Source organism: Myotis brandtii, unplaced genomic scaffold (assembly GCF_000412655.1).
Source record: "Myotis brandtii unplaced genomic scaffold, ASM41265v1 scaffold4, whole genome shotgun sequence".
NCBI lineage: Eukaryota > Metazoa > Chordata > Mammalia > Chiroptera > Vespertilionidae > Myotis > Myotis brandtii.
In genome coordinates this window covers 3,124,782-3,145,677 of record NW_005365371.1, presented here as the reverse complement: position 1 = coordinate 3,145,677, position 20,896 = coordinate 3,124,782, and the positions used below count along the sequence as shown (strand labels likewise).

The following is a 20,896-nucleotide window of genomic DNA, read 5'->3' as shown; positions in this document are numbered from 1 at the left end:
CAGAAAGGATATATATGCACCCCTATGTTCATAGCACAATTTACAATAGCTAAAATTTGCAAATAGCCTAAGTGCCCATCAGCAGATGAGTGGATTAAAAAACGGGTACATCTACACAATGGAATACTGCACTGCTATAAAAAAAAAAAAAAGCAACTCGTACCATTTGCAACAGCATGGATGGACCTAGAGAGCATTATGCTAAGCCAGTGGTCGGCAAACTCATTAGTCAACAGAGCCAAATATCAACAGTACGATTGAAATTTCTTTTGAGAGCCAAATTTTTAAACTTAAACTATATAGGTAGGTACATTGTTATTAACTTAATTAGGGTACTCCTAAGCTGGCCTTTGCTAAAAACGTCCTCAATCTGATTGAGGTACGTTCACTGAGGTCGACCCCTTCTAACTCTCCCATCCACACTCGTCTTGTATACTTGTTTCGTCTATCTCCTTTCCTTCATCCTCTCTATGTCCAAACCATCTCAACATACCTTTCTCAGTCCTGGACACTACATCTTCTTTCACTCCACAACGTTCCCTAAAAGTAATTTAATAAACTTTACTTAAAGTTTTAAGTCTTAGTTAAACTATAGGTACGTTGAATAAAACTTGATATCATACTTAATAATGATATTATTTATTGATAAAATTAAATTCCTTATAATTTAACTCCGCCGCACTGCGTATCCCGCGGCCCGCCTGCGCCGTGTCTCCCGTTGACCGACCGACGGACACCCCCCACTTCCGAACCACTTCTTCAAAATAGACTCGCCCAGGCCAAAAACTGACTTCTGCACATGGGCCAAGAAGTTTCAATCGCACTTTACGTGCGCGCCCACACGTGGTATTTTGTGGAAGAGCCACACTCAAGGGGCCAAAGAGCCGCATGTGGCTCACGAGCCACGGTTTGCCAACCACTGTGTTAAGCGAATAAGCCAGTTGGAAAAAGATACATATCACATAATCTCACTCATTTGTGCAATATAATGAACAATATAAACTGATGACCAAAAATAGAGCCAGAGGGAAAATATATTTTAGAATATAATACAAGTAATCCTGTTATTTGCAGATTTTTAATATTTCCTGCAACTTTTGTGATATTATACTATGTTAGTACAGTTTTGGTAATATTATTATATTTAAAATCTTTTTTCTTGAAATATTAATGTTTATTGGATATAATATATTTAAAATTGTTTTTCTTGAAATATTAATGTTTATTGCATACAAATGGCTAATTATTTTGTATCTACAATCTGATAATAGATTTATTTTGTATATTGTAAAAAAAAAAAGCCTATGTGTAACCTCTGCCTACTTCTTAAGCCTTCACTGGATTCATTCTTGGACCTAGCTCATTAAATCTTATTACACTTACACTTTTCTTCTTTCTCTTCATTAAACACATCAAACTTGAAAATAGACCTTGTCCTATCAATTATCTCTTTTATATTCTATTCTATTCATAGAATGCCCTTTTCCTTCATAGCTTTTGTATTTGATATCTTCTATTCATAGAATGCCCTTTCTCCAAGTCTTTGTGTGATTGTATGTCTCTCATTCTTTAGATTTTTAGCTCAAATATGAGTTATTACATATAAAGCACTTAGGAATAATTAGTAATTTTTAGTGATCAATAAATGTTAACCCCTCCCCCTCAAAACTCACCTCTTTGGAGAGGTTCATGATAAATTCTCTCTAGGTACCTTGAACCACTTTTCTTCAATATTCTTTATTTCCTTCATAGCATGTCCCTATTTATTGATTGTTCACTCCTTTATAATATAAGCTTCAGTAGAGTAACAACCTTTTCTATCTGTATCTCCAGCATTTACAATAGTGTGTCATATAGTATACCCTCAGTAGTCCTTTATTTTCTTTTTAAAAAATATATTTTATTGACTTCAGAGAGAGAGAGGTTTCTGAATACCCCATGTCACATAAGCTGACCAAATTGAGCACTCTCAACATTAGTCTATTAAAAAAGAGAAAGGACCCTTTTGGGAGTGTGGTAAAGCAAAGAAGTAGGCTATAACACCAGTTACTTTGTTCCTAGGATATAGTAGGCTTATGATCTGGGCATGTCGTGTATATGTATATGGCTAGAAGTTAAATACGATATTAGCAAGCCTTTTAGCCTGTGCCTTGGTTTAGCTGGGCCCCTGCCAAAGTCATGCTAATAAGGTAAAAAAAAAAAAATAGCCTTAGTATGTCATCCTAATAGTATAGTAGGGATCCCAGCCTATGCAGAAATCCTAGCCTGTGTCCAGAACTCAACCTTCTTGTGTTATTATCCCCCCACCCCACTTCCATTATGAAGATAGGGTCTTTCTACACAAAATTGTTATACCGTAAGCAGGCCCTTACTTCTCATTGGTATATTTGTTTCTAATACTTGGTTTTGGAAGCCTTGTTATTACTGCTTTAATTGCTTGTTTTGCTTTTGGAGACATTGTTTAGTAACAATAGGAACTAATCATTCTTGAGGTCAGATCAACAAGACCAGCATAGGCTTATTAATTTTAGTAGTAAGACTTCATCAAATTTAGAACATCAGTTAATTTTGATAATTGACAAACTAAGGAATTTACCTAAATTCTAAAGGTCTAATTTTGAAGGGTGAATATTTTAAAATATTCATGGTTACAACTTTGCATTTGGAAGTCCTAGTAATGTTATTTGCTGCTGTATAGAAATTTTATGTCATTCTCCCCACCATACTTTGTTTTAAACCAGTGATGGCGAACCTATGACACGCGTGTCAGAGGTGACACACAAACTCATTTTTTTGGTTGATTTTTCTTTGTTAAATGGCATTTAAATATATAAAATAAATATCAAAAATATAAATCTTTGTTTTACTATGGTTGGAAATATCAAAAAATTTCTATATGTGACACGGCACCAGAGTTAAGTTAGAGTTTTTCAAAATGCTGACACGCCGAGCTCAAAAGGTTTGCCATCACTGTTTTAAACTGAAAAGCTGCCTTTTACTTTTTAGGAACCATTGCATGGGTGTGGGGTGGAGAGAAGTAAAGCTTTGATCACAATATGAAAATGTTATTAAAAGTTTTATTAAATACTTCTCTTCTTCAAAATGTGCTAGAAAAAATTGTTCATGAGTACTATTTCAACCAGGAGAAAAAAGGAACAACTGTACCATAGTTTAAATGAAATGAAAATATCCAGTGTGAGAAATAAGGTGAGCCCCCGCCAAGTCAGGGCCCCTGGTAGAATACAAAGCATACTCGGGAGCCAGGCAGCAAGGCAAACATCTTTACTTCTATGTAGAAGGGTGTGCACACATGGTCTGGAAGCGCATGCACACTGAGCAGGTGGTCTGCTCAGGATTTATAACCCCTGACACACGTGACCTGTCCTTTGCTCTTGATTGGAGCTCAGGCGCATAGTCTTTCGAGATTGGCTAATTCAAAGGGAGGGGTTGGCCTTTGCTGTTTCAAGATGGCACCCCCCATGTGGCCAACATGGCGGCTGACAAGTCACGCAGTCCAACAATGGCGGCTGTCTAAACTGTTCTTTGACAGAAAAGATGATTTGTTTATTCTCACACCCAGTATTGCAGTGAAAAATAAAAATCCATTTACCCAGATCTAGTTGTGATGAAAATAGATGACATTGTTTACATTTTAGGACTTTGTCAATAAATAGTCACAAAGTTAAATACTAATTTGTGGTCAGGCAGAGCTTCTTGAGATAAAAAAACAAACAAAACACCTTAGAAAGTAGCTAGAAACATCTTGTTTTAAAATATGGAGAAATCAACAAAAGCATTTACATAAAATCAGTGTTTAGAAATTTTACACAACTGCAAAATAGAAGTTTGGGTTTTGAAGTAAAATTTGAACATTTAAATATGAACAATAAGACCAAATCATTATCCAGTAAGAACTTGGGAAACTTTGGGTATCATTAGTGAGCTAGAATATACAAAATTACCAATGTGATTTAGTCCAAACTACATTAGGACTCCTGGATTCATTGGTTTTATAGAATGACTTAATTGCAGAAAAAAGGTTGTTTGGGTATCACTTTGTCTTAATCCTTTTGTTGAATAAAATAACTTTTCTTTTTTATCAGATTCTTAGTTTGATTTCACAGTTACATTTTGAAGAAATAATTTCTGGAAAACTGAGTAAAGTTATAAATTGGGTAATGGTAATACATTTGACTATGATTTAAATTCTGCATACATTGGAGAGAGAGAGAGAGAGAGAGAGAGAGAGGGAGATATTGATTTACAAGAATGTTAAGTTTTAAAACAAATGCTTATTTCATGCAGTTACAACAAATTTAGGCCAACTGCTTTTTTAAAAAGTAAATATATGTTCAAATTACATAATAAGTCAGAAAAAAAGATTTCATTAGGAAAGATTCCATTTATGTCAAGAACTGACACAAATTAAACTCATGACAGTACAGTGGGGCCTTGACTTACGAGTGTCCCGACTAACGAGTTTTTCGAGATACTAGCCGTCTCTCAGCAGATTTTTTGCTTTGAGTTGCGAGCTAAAATTCGGGTTACGAGCCAGCTTCAGATACCCCACCGCTAGTTGGCGCAGCGAACGTCACAGTGAATGCCACAACATCAGCCCAGCATCACGTGTCTCACTCGTTCACTTAAGATTTGATATACGAGTAATTTGAGTTACGCGCTCCGTCACGAGTGTGGCTCTTCCTAAGCCTTAGGCGTACCTTAATTAAGTTAATAACAGTGTACCTACCTATATAGTTTAAGTTTAAAAAATTTGGCTCTCAAAAGAAATTTCAATCGTTGTACTGTTGATATTTGGCTCTGTTGACTAATGAGTTTGTCGACCACTGCCCTAGTCCCCAGTCTTGGGTTCTGCTCTCACAGCTCCAGTTCACTTCACCCGCCTTCTGCCAGAGCATAAGGTGGGGGGGGCTCCACAGGGAATTTTTGTGCGTTGGCCCTTCAAGATGGTGCCCGAATGTTCAGCTGCCACTCCCTGGTAGTCAGCACCCTGATGCTTTTCACAACTAGATGTTATGTGGGTACCCACCTCAGATTTGGTGCTCTCTGCTGGGGAGCCCAGCTTGGGGATTAGGTCCCAGAGTTCTCAGTGGCACCTCCCCTCCCCCCCAACAGCTGAAATATCTCTCCAAGACAGGACTTCAGTTCCTGTCTGTGGGCACCTGGTCAGCCCTTTCACGCCTCTGCCCCCCTACCATTCTCTGTGCTGTCTCCACCTTCGGTCCTTGGGTATCTGGATTCTCTCCTGTGAGTTTTCTGTTGATTATTCAGGAAGCCTTTCCATATTTCAGTTGTAATTCCAGCTTGTTTATGGGAACATGTCCGTGCAGCATCCACCTACTCTCACACACATTATCTGTTTTATGGTATTTCTTGACACTATAACATACTCAATAAGAAATTTCTGTGAAATTAAGTGTAAATTTGAGGCTGAAGGTGGGTTTAAACATTTTATTAGAAATAAACCCAAGCACCTAAAAATATTAGCAATTTATTAGGAATTTTTCCCTTTATTTAGTACAGGAATTCTCACCTGTGCTAATTACAAGTTACTGGTATCAGTATTTCAAATGAAAGTGTACTATAAACAGAGCAAAGGACATAGACTGTGTAGGTTGGAAATAGTCTGGCTTATGCTAAGAAAAAAATAACAGCAACAACAAAAAGCCTTTTCTTAAAGCAGACATACAGCTAAAAACAAATTTCTTAAGTGTCTAGAGTCTCTAGACACTTGGTCAGTCTCTATAGACAAAATATATGCATTAGTTTTTTAATGCAAAGGGAATATATAGAAACCTTTAGGTTTTTTACTTTTCAGAGTTACATAAAAATCATATTAATATTCACAGGTATTTTAAAATGGGAAAACAAGTTGCTTCTAACAATTTATTTTTCCAATAGCGTGTTATTACTATGTTAAGATTTTACAGTGCATTCATATAATCTGGTGATCTTAATTTTAACCTATTAACAAATTAAACTTCATTGCAAAGAAATTCTTTTTTTTTTAATCCTCACTCGAGGATGTTTTTCTATTGATTTTTAGAGAAAGGGAAAGACAGAGGGAAAGGCACAGAGAAATATCGATGTGAGAGAAACACATCGATTAGTTGCCTCCTGCAGGAGCCCTCACCAGGGCCTGGGCCAGGGAGGAGCCCACAACCGAGGTATGTGCCCTTGACCGAAATTGAACCCAGGACCCTTAGATCCACAGACCGATGCTCTATCCAGTGAGCCAGACCAGGGGCAAGAAATTCTTTACAGTATCGTAACCAGGTTTTCTAATCCTAGCAAAGGCCACAGTGAAGTAGCCCAGATAAGCTGCCATTAAAGTTGTGATGAGATTGTAATAAATTTGCTCAAAATGTTCTTAAAGTTCTAACTTTCAAGGTGCTATAGAGAAACATAAGAGGATATCATTAAATCGTGTAAAAATATGACTTTTAAGCATAATCTATGCTTTTTATTTTCTAACTGATTTTCCAAGATATCAAGTGTCCATTATTCAGTACGAATTCTAATATTATAAACAAAATAAGACATTAATGGATATTTCTCTAATTGCCTATTTCCAACACTGCTTCAGAACTCATTTATCAATATCCCCATCATTGAATCCCTGGGTCTTTCTAGTTTACATTGTTTATGACTTTAGCGGTTGTGAACTATAGAGACTAGAATAGATCTTGTTAAAGTATTTGCTTTACTCAGTAGTCAAAAAGGCTCAATGGCACATTCTCTTGAAATGTGCCTAATTTTTTTTCGTATTTCAGTAATGACACTGTATTTATGGTAGTCTGAATTTTCATGCTCTAATGCAGAACACTTAAAATTAACATGAGGTTAAATTTTTGAATTTTTTTTCAGTCCATGAAGTATTTGCTATAAACCCTTATACTCATTATCTTCTTCTTCTAAGGCAGCGGTTCTCAACCTGTGAGTCGCGACCCCTTTGGCAGTCGAACGACCCTTTCACAGGGGTCGCCTAAGACCATCCTGCATATCAGATATTTACATTACGATTCATAACAGTAGCAACATTACAGTTATGAAGTAGCAACGAAAATAATTTTATGGTTGGGTCACAACATGAGGAACTGTATTTAAAGGGCCAGAAGGTTGAGAACCACTGTCTAAGGAATCTAGAGATTTCTTGAAGGCCTTTGCTTTCTGAAAAGGAATAGTAATCTTATGACAGGCCATTTGTCTCTTCTTTCTGGCTCTCCAAACGACTGGGGAGTGGTCAAAGTCCTAACTGTACTAGTCCTCCTAGCAGGAAGGTGGAGGACACCTCTCCACCTGGTGGTGAAGGAGCCACGTTACCTTCTGGCAGACATGAAAGTCCTAGTTCCCTACTTGGCCGTTTTTGATACCATACCAGTGGAGACTGAGGAGGAGCCACCCAAATGCCAAGTTACAGCCTTACAAAGGTGGAAGTTTGGCTCCCCACTCAGCCTTTGCTGGCAAAGGTGGGGGGGGGGGTGAGGTGTTTGACTGGAGTAGAGCAGTTATTGTCTATAAGTTTTCTGTCTTAAGTTGCCCCTTTCCTGGTATCAGTATTTCTTTGGCGTTTCTGGTTTGCTAACTTGGAGACATCAACTCCAAGTCTAGAATGAGTGAGGCAAATAGAGCCCAGGGAACTGATCACTATCCTAAAGTCCCTAGTCATCTTTTTAACCCTTTAGAGTCTAATTATGTTTTTCAACTTATTTTGGCCCTGGTTTTTAGTTGTACTTAACAGGAGGAATAGGAAAAAGTACATCTGCTCCATCTTCCCAGAAGCAGAAGGCACTGATTGGGATTTAAAATTATATAAATTCACCCAGCTGGTGTGGCTCAGATGGTGGTTGAGTGTCAACCTATGAACTAGGAGTTCAGGTTTCTATTCCTGGTCAGGGCACATGCCAGGGTTGTGGGCTCAAGCTCTAGTAAGGGGTGTGTAGGAGGCAGCTGATCTCATCATTGGTGTTTCTATCTCTCCCTCTCCTTTCCTCTCTGAAATCAATAAAAATATATTTTAAAAAGTAAAATACTAGTAAAATTATATATATTCGCTAAATTTGATAAAAAAACTAAAATTTAAAAAATTTTAAAGAAAACCTACAATTTATATTAAAAATTATATGACTACAGAATGAAAAGCATTATAAAACATTCTCATTTTTTACCTCCCTGGGTTACATAATTTGGTTAATAGCTAAAAAATGATTTTTATTGCATGCTCTTTCAATAAAATTTTCATGGTAATGATGTAGTGGTTGCAATATAAAGGAAATACCTTAAAGTATAGAGTGTGTTTTTAAATGTGGCCAATTTAAAGAAAGTTTCAAATGTATAATAAACTCCTGTCAGTCATCAGAGTATCTTCATTTAATGGGCAGTTGCTTATGTTCTTTCTCTCATTTGTTAGCTTGTGTCCTTACCATTTCTTTATTTGTTGAAGGATATTTATTCCTATAATACTCTTTTAAAGTTTACATTGCTCAGTGTAAAAATCTCTTGCAGCCTATTTGTCATAATCTCAGGCCCTTTTAACATTCATAGCAGTAACTGTTCTCATAGAAAGTGATAGTACTGTATCTGTGAGTATTGCATAATGGGCTTTATTTGGTAAGGATGATGTCATTGCGTGGGATAGCCTGAAGGAGTTATTAGAAGAACATAAGACTTTTGACTGCTAGCATTTCTTAATAAATGCCATACCATTGAAAACATTAATTGTGTTTGCACTGAAGTGAACCTAGGTTTTCCTGGCTTAGGGCTAGAGATTTGAAATAAATTCTGTCATAATTACATAGTTGAATAGAATGAAATATTAAACATTTTTCTCTCTGGGAAAGAGAAATGGAATTAGGAAGAAGTTAATAAATAACTGACATTCTTTGTTACACAGTTTGAGATTAACTTTTGAGAATTGACTTTCAAGAATACTTTGAATTTTTATTTCTTTAATTTCTGTATTATTTAATTTATTGCTGAGGTGTAAGATATGTTTATTTTAAAAAGTCCATCATTTTAGAGAGATGTTTAAGGTGCATATCAATAAAAAGAGACAGGTTACATTATTTTTTACTTTGAGTACTACACATTTGATTTTTTTAAATTGTAGTAAAATATACATAACAGCTTACTGTTTTAACCATAAGTTCAGTGGCATTAAGTACACTCATATTTTTATCCATCTCCCAAACTTATTATCGAATTAGCTCCTCCAACCACCCCCTGGTAACTATTTTACTTTCTGACTCCTTGAATTGGATTATTCTAGATACCTCATACAATATTTGTCCTTTTGTGTCTGGCCTGTTTCATTTAGCACAATGTTTTCAAGGTTCATCCAGATTGCAGCATGTATCAGAATTCCATTCCTTTTTTAAGGCTGAATGTTGTTTTGTTGTATGCATATAACACATTTTGTTTATCTGTTCATCTGTTTATGACTATTGGGTTGTTTCCACCATTTGTCTATTGTGAATAATGCTGCTATATGTATTAGAACAAATAACTGTTGCAGTACTGCTTTCAGTTCTTTTGGATATATATTCAGAAATGTAATTGCTGGATTATAAACATAAATTTATGTTTAACTTTTAAAAAAACAAAACTGCTGTATTTTTTTCTACAGCAGCTATACCGTTTACATTCTCACCAGCAGTGCACAAGGATTCCAGTTAATCCATATCCTCACCATTATTTTTTATTTTCTGGTTTTAAAAAAATAGTAGCCATCTTAATTGATGTGAAGTGGTATCCCATTATGGTTTTGATTTGCATTTCCTTAATGATTAGTTATGTTGAGTGTCTTTTCATGTGCTTATTGGCGATTTGTATATCTTCTTTGGGAAAATGTTCATTCAAGTCCTTTGCCCATTTTTTAATTGTGCTTGGTTTTTGTTGTTTTGGAGTTTTTTAAAATGCTTATTTATCCTGGTTATTAATCCATTACTAGATTACCCATTTTATTTTTAATTTGTTGTAGAGGGTTGTTAGTGTTGTGGGTGTAATTTGACCTATACTGTATTTATGCTTCCTACATTTCCTCTTTAAATCTTTTCTTATTCCCTTCATGGAGCTCACATTTTAAAAATTACCTCCCAAATAAAGTTCATTTATTTAGAAATAATTAATTTTCCAGTTTTTAATAAAAAACATAAAATAGCTAATTAGAGATTTGACTAGTATGAAATATCCAATGTTAGCTTACTGAGTTAATTTTAGCAAATAAGCTTGACCTTTAATAAGTCAGGTATTAGATGTTAAAGATAAAAGCTCTTGGATTCAAGGAACTTAAAATCTAATGAAGAATGACAGTACTATGTGATAATTACTATAGTAGAGTAATAGAAACGCAGTCAGAGAATCCTTTGAGTGCCTAGACAAGTCAAGGGGAGTATAATGAGATTATGCTTGAGATAGCTCTTGAATGATGGGCAGGAGTTTACCAGGATATTAAGAATGAGAGGGTCACTAAGGTTAAGTAAGAATCACTGGTATATATGATGCTGAAAAACTAGGAGGGAGAGAGAGCCAGCCCCTGTGAATGAGTAGTAAGCTGAGCAGATGTCCTAAAAAATGTCTTTCTATATATCTATACTAATAAAAGGGTAATATGCTAATTAGATCAGGAGACCTTCCAGGGGACCTTTCAGACATCCTTCCGGACAAAGCCATGGTGGCAGGGCCGAGGCAGAGGCAGTTGGGGGTGATCAGGCCGGGGGTAATCAGGCTGGCAAGGGGGGGAAGTTGGGGGCAAGAAGGCTGGTGGTGGGGGGCAGTTGGGGGCAAACAGGCCAGCAGGCAGAGTAGTTAGGGGCAATCAGGCAGGCAGGCAGGTAAGTGGTTAGGAGCCAGCAGTCCTGGATTGCGAGAGGGATGTCCAACTGCCGGTTTAGGCCCGATCCCCCAAGGGGTCCCAGATTGGAGAGGGTGTAGGCCGGGCTGAGGGACACCCCCTCCCTTCCCTGTGCACAAATTTCATGCACCAGGCCACTAGTCTCTGTGTGTGTGTGTGTGTGTATGTGTATGTGTGTATATATATGTATATATATGTATACATACATATACATATACATATACATTTATGATAATAAGCAATACACAATGGCCAAAACACCTATTTTTTTAAATAAGAGATTTCGGAAAGATCCTTTGGTCTCCTTTCCCCATGTGCTTTAGGTAACCTGCATATACATAAAAGCTGGAAACACTTGGAAGAACTCCACATAGAACTAATTTCAAGTGACCTTGAAAAGGTGTGTTGTGGAAAACTTACATTTAAATTCAAAATATTTGTATTAATTGGTTCAGCTGAACTTAACTTATTTTGGTTGTTAATCAGATAGGTGGTTCCTTTTAACAGAAATGTCACCACATTATTTCTTCTGATAGCTTACATGAAAATAGGGAGAAGAACAGAGGGACAGGAGAGTGTGAATTAGATACGGTGGGTCAAAGAAAGTGATCTCAGGCATCTTAGTGTAAAAGTCTGAGAGAAAAAGAAGGCTGCCTTTTGGCTGTTAGGAAGAGTTGAGAATGGTGATTATAACAGTTTAACTACATCTGAAATAAGGAGCCAAATTGAACAGATTTCTAAGAGTAAAGAATTTGTTTAAGCATTGAAACACTATTTAGATATTGATAATTATTTTAAGAGATTTACGTTAATGAATTAAAGTGTTCCCCCCCCCTTTTTTTGCCACCTAATGGGAAGTGAGCAATATCATGCTAGTAAAAGAATTATATTCTTTTACTGGACCTCGTGACTTTCAGTCTCAAAACAGAAATAGAAAGTTAGTAAAATTAGCTGGGAGGAAAATGCCATGTCAGTTAAACAAATGTTTCCCAAAAGCTTTTTTCAGATTTAAAAAGCCACATTACTGTTATATCCTTGGGTTTCATGTTTGTCTCTCAAAAGTAGGACCTAACTACTCCTAATTCATCCTATATAATAAAACCCTAATATGCAAATTGACTGAACAGTGGAATAATCGGTTACTATGGTGTGCACTGACCAGCAGGGGGCAGACACTCAACTCAGGAGCTGCCCCCAGAGGTGAGGGGCGGCGGCAGTGGCGATTGGGGGGCGGGGCCGGCCAGCAGGTGTCGCCAGGCCGCCAGCCAAGGCAGGTGCCAGTGGGGGAGGGGGCCCCCAATTGCCCCGCCTGCCGTTCACCCTGCAGATGACCCTGATCACCGGCCAGGCCTAGGGACCCTACCCTATATATTGGAAACAGACTCTTAGATTAAAAAATTAAAACCTGGCAAGGCTACTCTTACTGAAAAAACAGGATGATGCAGCAATGACATGCATGGACTCTGGCTTGCACATTTTGTGATCAGCCTTGATTCTGACGCTTATAACTGTGTGACAAAGCCAATTACTTAACTTCTCTCTGCTTCAGTTTTTCCACCCATAAGATGGGGAAAATGGTGCTACTGCCTCAGAAGGATCATGTTATGTACTACTTTTTATAATCAGGGTAAAAAAATGTAGCTGCCCATACAACAACAAGATGCCTTTCACCTGTATGAAAAGTATGGTCATTGGTGCATGCAGTGTCCCAGATTGCAAGAGGGATGTCCAACTGATGGTTTAGGCGTGACATCCCCCTAGGGGTCCTGGATTGCGAGAGAGCTCAGGCCAGTCTGAGGGGACTCTGCCCCTGTGCACAAATTTCGTGCACTGAGCCTCTAGTAAAATCCAAGTTATTAAACAGGTAATGGGAAAGATAGACTTAGGGAAAAAAAGGACTTTTTACCTGCAAAAAGAAGCAAAGTAATTGAAAGCATCTCACCAAAAGTCCTAGAGAAGGAGATTCTCAAATGTTCTCGAGATTAAGACAGTATAAATGGTAGAGGTAGCACTAAAAGCTATATCATATGTCCCATTTAAGATAAAAGTTTGCTCTAAATTGTATTGTTTCAGGGTATGGTTTTGCAAACTTTATTATCAGAGTGTGACATGAGCAGTGTTTCAAGATGAAAGAAAATATTATAAGGATTGGATCACAGTTTAGGATGGTATTTATAGACTGTAAATTGAGTTTGTTTTCCAATATTATGTGAAATCAGAATCCATTTTAGGTAGAAATTCATGTTCTTGCGTGAGCAAAGAGGGTCTTTTAATTTGGTTGGCATCATTTCCTTTCTCTGCATTATTTGAAAAGGAAAAATATGTAATGTATTTGAATGATATCTAAAAATAAGTGAGGGGGAATTAAATTAGATGGAATATTGCTGGAATGTGTATATGCATACCCTTTTTCTTTTTTTTCTTTTTTTTATAAATATATTTTATTGATTTTTTACAGAGAGGAAGGGAGAGGGATAGAGAGTTAGAAACATCGATCAGCTGCCTCTCGCACACCTTCTACTGGGGATGTGCCCATAACCAAGGTACATGCCCTTGGCCGGAATTGAACCTGGGACCTTTCAGTCTGCAGGCTGATGCTCTATCCACTGAGCCAAACCGGTTAGGAGCATACCCTTTTTCATCATTAAGATCTAAGATTAATATTAATATTTGTTGTCATATATATCTTAACTTAAACTAACATATTTCACTACAGATAATCACATATATTTATGGTGATTTAAAGGTACCCTTTCATTTTACTGTAGGCTATAGTTCCTTTAATTGATCTGCCAAAACAGAACTAAGGTGCCCTTTTCTCCAGCCTTTAATAGCAATTTTTTCACTGCCCTCCAGCCTCCACTAACAGGTCTGGGAGGTTCCTTTAAGGCCATTGTCTGCTGCCTCATTTTAAAAATAGCAGATGTTTTAGGTTTTTGTTAAAGCAGCACTCCACTTCCAGGTAGCAATTTCTGTTTTGCTTTTCTATTGCTGTGTAACAGACCACTACAAAGCTTAGTGGTTTACAAAAAAACAATAGTCATTTATTCTGAGTCTTCCATCAGGATTGGTGGCTTTCCCTTTTGCTCCTAACCACCATTCACCAAGTCTGACTTGCCACAGAAGTTTATGTTATATGAGGGTGAGAAATAGCTGATTCCAAAACTGGGGCATGGAAGTTGCAAGATAAGACTGAAACATCTTGTTGTGCCAGAATATAAGGAAATGCTAAAAAAGAAAATGAAGATGGTATATCAAAAAGATACAGGAGCTAACCTAAAATAGGAAGGGGAATATCATATATTAAAAACATTTTAGAGGAGAAAACCAAGATGGCGGCATAAGGTATAGACCTGTGTGTGCTGCCTCCCACAACAACATTGAAACTACCAACTATAAGACAAACAGCTATCATTCAGAACCATAGGAAAGCTGGCCCAGTGGAAGTTCTACAACTGGAAGGAAAGAAAGAAGAGCATTGAGACTGAGTAGGATGTGCAGAGGCGCCAAGAACAGAGGTACGGAGTCGCACGCCAGGCGGGCTGCAACTGGATGCGCGGTTTTTTTCAATCGGAAGGGGTTGCAAACTCTCGAATCCACTGAGCTTGTTTGGGGCAGGATTTTGAGGTCCCAGACCCCTACGGGGAGAGGCGGGACTGCCTTGCAGCGGGTCGGAGAGCAAGGGTGGCTTTCTCCCGGAGCTGCTTGCCAGCACTCGGGGACGCGGAGACATGGAGTCAAGGAGAGGCGAGGAGTCGCGGAGACGCCATTGCTCTTTGCTCCGCCCTGGTGATTCCCGGAGACCCCGCCCTACTCAATTTACATCCTTGCCCAAGCTGTGCCAGTGGCACAAAAGGAACCACCTGCACTTGTGCAGCCTAACCCAACAAACTGCAAATTTCAACTCCTCACATCCATAAGGGTCACACTTAAGAAGCAGAATCAGGTTTGGAGGAAGCCGGAGCCGGACCCGGCTGGGCCGGCGACGTGGAACTGCTGTACCAGCAAACGCACAAGCAGGTCCACCAGATCCAGTCTTACATGGGACGCCGGGAGACAGCAGACAACCAGTCTGTGCACTTAGTAGAAAACGAAATCCAAGCAAGCATACCAGATATTCAGCCAGCAAGAACGCCTGGAGATTTTGTCCAGCAAGGAGCCGCCAAACAAAAGACAGAATGCCAAACTTCGTGTTGACCAGTTAAAGTATGATGTCCAGCACCTGCAGACTGCTCCCAGAAACTTCCAGCATCGGCGATACGCAAGGGAGCAGCAGGAGAGACAGCGAGAGGAGCTTCTGACTTGCACCTTCACCCCCAGCGTGGGATGCGGCGCCCCCTGTGAGGCTGCGACGGCCCCTACCAGGCTGCGATGGCCCCTGGGAAGCCGGCGGAACAGCGCGAGCCACCCAGATGGCTTCGTCGACGGCCCGCAAACCAGAGCGCAGCCCCAAGCACAACTATCACCCGAAGGGCGAGAGGGGCGAGAGCAGCTGTAGTGTTGCTTTCTCCTCACTTTTGGTAGCGAAATCCTCATTTTAAACATAAGAGGACACATTATTTTAAAAAGCCGTTCCGTGTCCCCGTACCCTTTCTGAGTAGAGCATGAACAAGTCGTGAGAGACCTTTCCGAACACAGGGACATGTCGCGGATGGAAATAGCTACATTTTCCATGTGTATGACCTTTGACCTGGCAACAAAAAGTGTACACCTATGAATGAGGACAGTGGGGGGGGTAAGGGCAGAGGGTGGGGTGGGAACTGGGTGGAGGGGAGCTATGGCGGGGGGAAAGGGGAACAACTATAATAATCTGAACAATAAAGATTTATTTTTAAAAAAACATTTTATACTTCTGAATGGGGAAAAAGTTCAATGTCATTGTTTTATATACCTAACAAGACTGTTTCCCAACTTCATTTAGTAACTATCACTTCAGAGTAAAGCCAGCTCTGGGGCTCACAGGCTAGTGGGACCTGTTAGAGGGTATGTGAGTCTGGGATCCAGATGAAAACAGGAGGTAAAACTAATGGGGCAATAATCAAAACTTGAGTCCTTAGAAAGAGTTGTATCTGGGGAAATGGTGGTGGTGGAGCAGGGGAGGGGTTCCAGACCTTGTAGAAGTTGCTTCCATTGTTTTGGTGTTAATTCTAGCAGCTTGAGCTTCAAGTATGAGGCAAGGTATGAATTGGCAACGTAAAATAATTCACTTAAAGGAACTCCAGCAGCCAGAGAGAAGATTAACAAAGATTATATCTAGAACAAGTGACTTCAGTGAAATAGAACTATTGGAAGAGATAGATGACAACTTTAACAAGCAAAACAAATTATCCTGAGATTCTCAAGAGAGACAAAGCTATATGTTTCTAATCATAGCATAAAAGAATTAAAAAGTGAGGGGAAAACTCTTCTATATATTAATTTGTGGGGAGGATGATTATTGTTGATACTCAAATTCATGGTCTGGGACATTAATTAGAGTATATCAAAACAAAAAAAATATAAAGGAGAAAAGAGCACATTGGGGAGATGCAATAACTAAAGATATAATTGAGGAGAATTTCCCTGGTTTAAAGAAGGATTGAAAGAACCTACTGAGTTCCAGACGAGAAGGTTAGGGGTGGTTCAGAGACAAAAAAACAACAACAACAAGCCGCTTGCACAGGCAAAATGATCAGATATGTGCTCGACTACTCAGTGTGACACTGGAAACTAGAAGGTAGTAAAATAACATCTACAGATTCTAAGAATACCTATTCCTAGACAAAATATAATTCACTTGTTATGGTGAAAGCAAGATATTTGCAGATATGTAGGAATTTAGTCCTCTGTTAGATAGAGGACAGTTCTCAGCAAAAGGTTCTTACCAAATAATCCTAACAGAGACTTTAAGATGAGGCAGAAGAAGAAAAAACAGTGGTGCGCAAATTAATCTCACGGTCTATGTTATTAAATCTAAATGGGTAGTGGTAGAATGACTGTATTTCTGCACATTCCTTTGTCCTCTGCATTTCCTGAAAATTTGCAGCTGATCCAGAAGCTTGATTAGATTTGGTTCTTGTCTCTGTGTCAAGACTAAAAGTGATATTCTGTTCTTTTAGTGGGAGGCATATAATTTCTGATTGTCTATAAAGACAACAGCCATTAATACTCAATTCTAAATCAGAGAATTTATTGAGCGTTGGAAAATTGGTGATATTCTATCATTTTTCATTTATAACTAAAACACATGTTATAAATGAAACATTTGGTTACTCAGTTCATATAGAAAAGGCAAGATAAATGTTTGATTTTCCTCTTTGTCAGTATGCAAGGTAATGAATTGGTTCTCTATTACCTTTTGGAGGTGGAGGAGAATATCTCATTATCAGCTTGTATAATTCAATATGTAGGCTAGCTTTCAATCTGTTACAATTATTATCTTTATTGAAGCTCAAATTGTTTGGCAAGTGGGAGCAAAGATGGTCCCTGAGTGCTTTGACATGACCCTGTATATCTTTGACTGGTAAAGAAACAGTATTTTTTGCTTGGTTTTGTTTTGCTTTGCTTTTCTAAAAACCTCAGAATGTTGTCTTTTCTTTTGCAAAGGTGGATTTTAGGGATCCATTTGTTTCCTTGGATATTGGGTAGTTAGTATTATCTTTTATATAATTTGTTGGCAGATATGCCTTAGACTTTGTGTTACTTGCAAAGAATACTGGTTTTATTTTTTAGTATATGTGGAGTCTCAAGAAGAATTAGCATTTCCCGCAACAGGTGTAGAAACATAAATTAAAATGGTTTATTCAATTAATAAAAATTTGAATGTTTATTTTGGATCAATCTCCACAATAGGAACTCTTGGTAATTCAAACGTTCACAAAAATGCCTATCTAACATTTCAATAAAATAAGTTCCAAGGATTGATTTTTAAACTTGATTTTTTTCTTTCAGATCTGTCACGAAATCGCCTCTCAGAAATTCCCATAGAAACATGTCATTTTGTTTCTCTTGAGAATCTCAATTTATACCAAAATTGTATTCGGTATATACCAGAGGCAATTCTAAACCTACAAGCTCTAACATTCTTAAATATTAGGTAAGATGTTGTTTCTTTTTTCCTTTTTTTAAAAATATTTGATTTTATGTGACATTTTCCATTTTCTGCTCCTTTTTACTAAAGTTTACATTATCTTTTCATATCAGCAGTTTCTATACATGTTCTTAGGCTAAATTAACAGTATTTCCTATGTCCCTCTAGTTTCTCCCTCTGTCTTTGCAATAATTGACAAATTCTAATAGTCATTAGCCTAATAGGCTTGCAGTGGCTCTCCAAATACTTCGTTTGGTTCTTGTGATTATGTATTTTTATGTATTCGGTTCTGAATGTATAATTGCATTTCAACTCATGTACTCCATTTTTTTCACATCTTATATAATTCTTTTGTTATTTTATTATTATAAGTTTTATTGGAGAAAATGAGCAAATGAAATATCCTTTGGAAATATTTTATATGTAATCATTTTATTATACAGTTTACATATTTCTAAAACTAATTTTGCCTCTTCGTATATACTGTAATGATTATGAGGGAAATATACCCTATTTTTAAATCATTTTTTTCTTAATATAAATTAACTTCAATAAAATAATATGTTGTACTTATATAACACTTTATTATTTACAAAGGTGTTTTATGGTACAAGGTAGAGAAATTAAGATTCTCAGTTTACAAATGAATCTATATAAGATGCAGATAGGTTAAATGCTATGCCTAAAAATTACAAAGCTCACAAGTGATGAAATGTAGGCTAGGACTCAAATCTTAAATTCTATTTGTTCCTTGCAAGACTTATATTTGTTATTTTACTGTGTATAGAGTGGGAAAGGTGGAAATTTTTTTCTTGAGTAATGGGCTCTGAATCTTTTTTTCTACTTACCCATTTTAGTCGGAACCAACTGTCAACACTGCCAGTACATTTGTGCAATTTACCATTGAAAGTCTTAATTGCTAGTAATAACAAATTGGTCTCACTTCCAGAAGAAATTGGACATCTCAGACATTTAACAGAACTTGTAAGTTAATATTTTATTTTTTTATTGTTCCATATATTATATGTGTGTGCGTGTGTGTGTGTGTGTGTGTGTGTGTGTGTGTGTATCTCCATAGTTATACCCTATTCTTTCATATGGTAAAGATCCATTATTGCGGTGTATTTTTTAGTTATTTTCAAGTATTGATAGTGAAGTCTCACTGATTGATCAGTACTCAAGGGCTTCAGTACAGAATTAAGGAACTGAAAGTACAAGTCTGACAGGCTCACATGGGATGGGGAAAGGTCATTAAATTAGGTTCTAATCAATATTAAGTGATTTCTGTTATTAAACTTTTGAGGTATAACTTAATTCATTTGAACTTTTCAAATTAAATCTTGTTAATATCAATATTCGATTTTTGGTTAACTCCCATAGGGCAGTGGTCTGCAAACCGCGGCTTGCGAGCCACATGTGGCTCTTTGGCCCCTTGAGTGTGGCTCTTCCACAAAATACCACGTGTGGGCGCACACATATAGTGCGATTGAAACTTGACGGCCCATGCGCAGAAGTCGGTTTTCGGAAAGGAGATAGATGAAACAAGTATACAAGACGAGTGTGGATGGGAGAGTTGGAAGGGGTCGACCTCAGCGAACGTACCTCAATCAGATTGAGGACGTTTTTAGCAAAGGCCAGCTTAGGAGTACCTTAATTAAGTTAATAACAGTGTACCTACCTATATAGTTTAAGTTTAAAAAATTTGGCTCTCAAAAGAAATTTCAATCGTTGTACTGTTGATATTTGGCTCTGTTGACTAATGAGTTTGCCGAACACTGCCATAGGGAAATGGACACCACAGAGGTCAGACTTATCTCTTTTTCCGTATATGCTATCTTTAAAACCTATCTCCCACTCTAAAGTAAACTATTCTTTTTTTTTTTTTAATATATCTCTATTGATTTCAAAGAAGAAGGGAGAGGGAGAGAGAGATAGAAACATCAATGATGAGAGAGTATCATTGATTAGCTGCCTTCTGCATGCTCCACACTAGGGATCGAGCCCACAACATGGGCATATGCCCTGACCAGGAATCGAACCGCGACCTCCTGGTTCATAGGTCAATGCTCAACCACTGAGCCACGCTGGCTGGGCAAGCTATTCTTTACTGCCTTCTATTTTTAAGACGTTTAACCCTCACCTACCACTCCTTGTTACTCTTGAGTACTTTTGTTATGGGCATGGCAATAAGACTTTTTGAATTACCACAGTAACATTATTAATTGAATACTATAATTATCATACTACAGTTGAGGAAACTAGCACTCAGATAGGTTAAGGCCCAAGGTTCCATAATTGAAGTAGAATTTAAAACCACTGTACCTTAACTCCTAAGCCATGTTTCCTATTTCTGAAATGGTCAGATGCAATTATGCCCATTGAGATTTGGGAGTATAGTTCCATGTACGTTTATTAATAACTAGAGGCCCGGTGCATGAAATTCATGCACGGGGGGGCCAAGCCTGTACCCTCTCCAATCTGGGACCCCTCAAGGGATGTCCGACGGCCTGTATAGGCCCGATCCACTAGGCCGTCGGACATCCCTCTCACAATCCAGGACTGCTGGCTCCCAACCGCTCGCCTGCCTGATTGCCCCTGACCGCTTCTGCCTGCCAGCCTGATCACCCCCTAACCACTCCTCTGCCGGCCCGATTGCCCCCAACTGCCCTCCACTGCTGGCCCGGTCACCCCTAACTGCCCTCCCTTGCCAGCCTGGTCCCCCCCAACTGCCTTCCCCTGCAGGCCTGATCGCCCCTAACTGCCCTCCCTTGCAGGCCTGGTCCCTCCCAACTGACCTCCCCTACAGGCCTGGTTGATCCCAACTGCCCTCCCCTGCAGGCCTGGTCCCCCCCAATTGCCCTCCCCTTCTGGCCTGGTTGCCCCCAACTGCCCTCCCCTGCTGGTCTGGTCACCCCTAATTGCCCTCCCCTGCAGGCCTGGTCCCTCCCAACTGCCCT

At 38.4% G+C, this 20,896-nt stretch overlaps 1 protein-coding gene across 11 annotated transcripts in view; it reads left to right on the top strand.

Moving 5' to 3' along the window:
- The window catches only part of LRCH3 (leucine-rich repeats and calponin homology (CH) domain containing 3), a 109,350-nt gene that overhangs the window by 11,433 nt on the left and 77,021 nt on the right, over window positions 1-20,896 (top strand). For all 11 annotated transcript variants that reach the window (XM_014545275.1, XM_014545280.1, XM_005873142.2 and 8 more), the window contains exons 2-3: window positions 17,801-17,945; window positions 18,797-18,923. In XM_014545275.1, coding sequence (XP_014400761.1) covers window positions 17,801-17,945; window positions 18,797-18,923 — 272 coding nt within the window. The remainder of the gene's footprint in view (window positions 1-17,800; window positions 17,946-18,796; window positions 18,924-20,896) is intronic.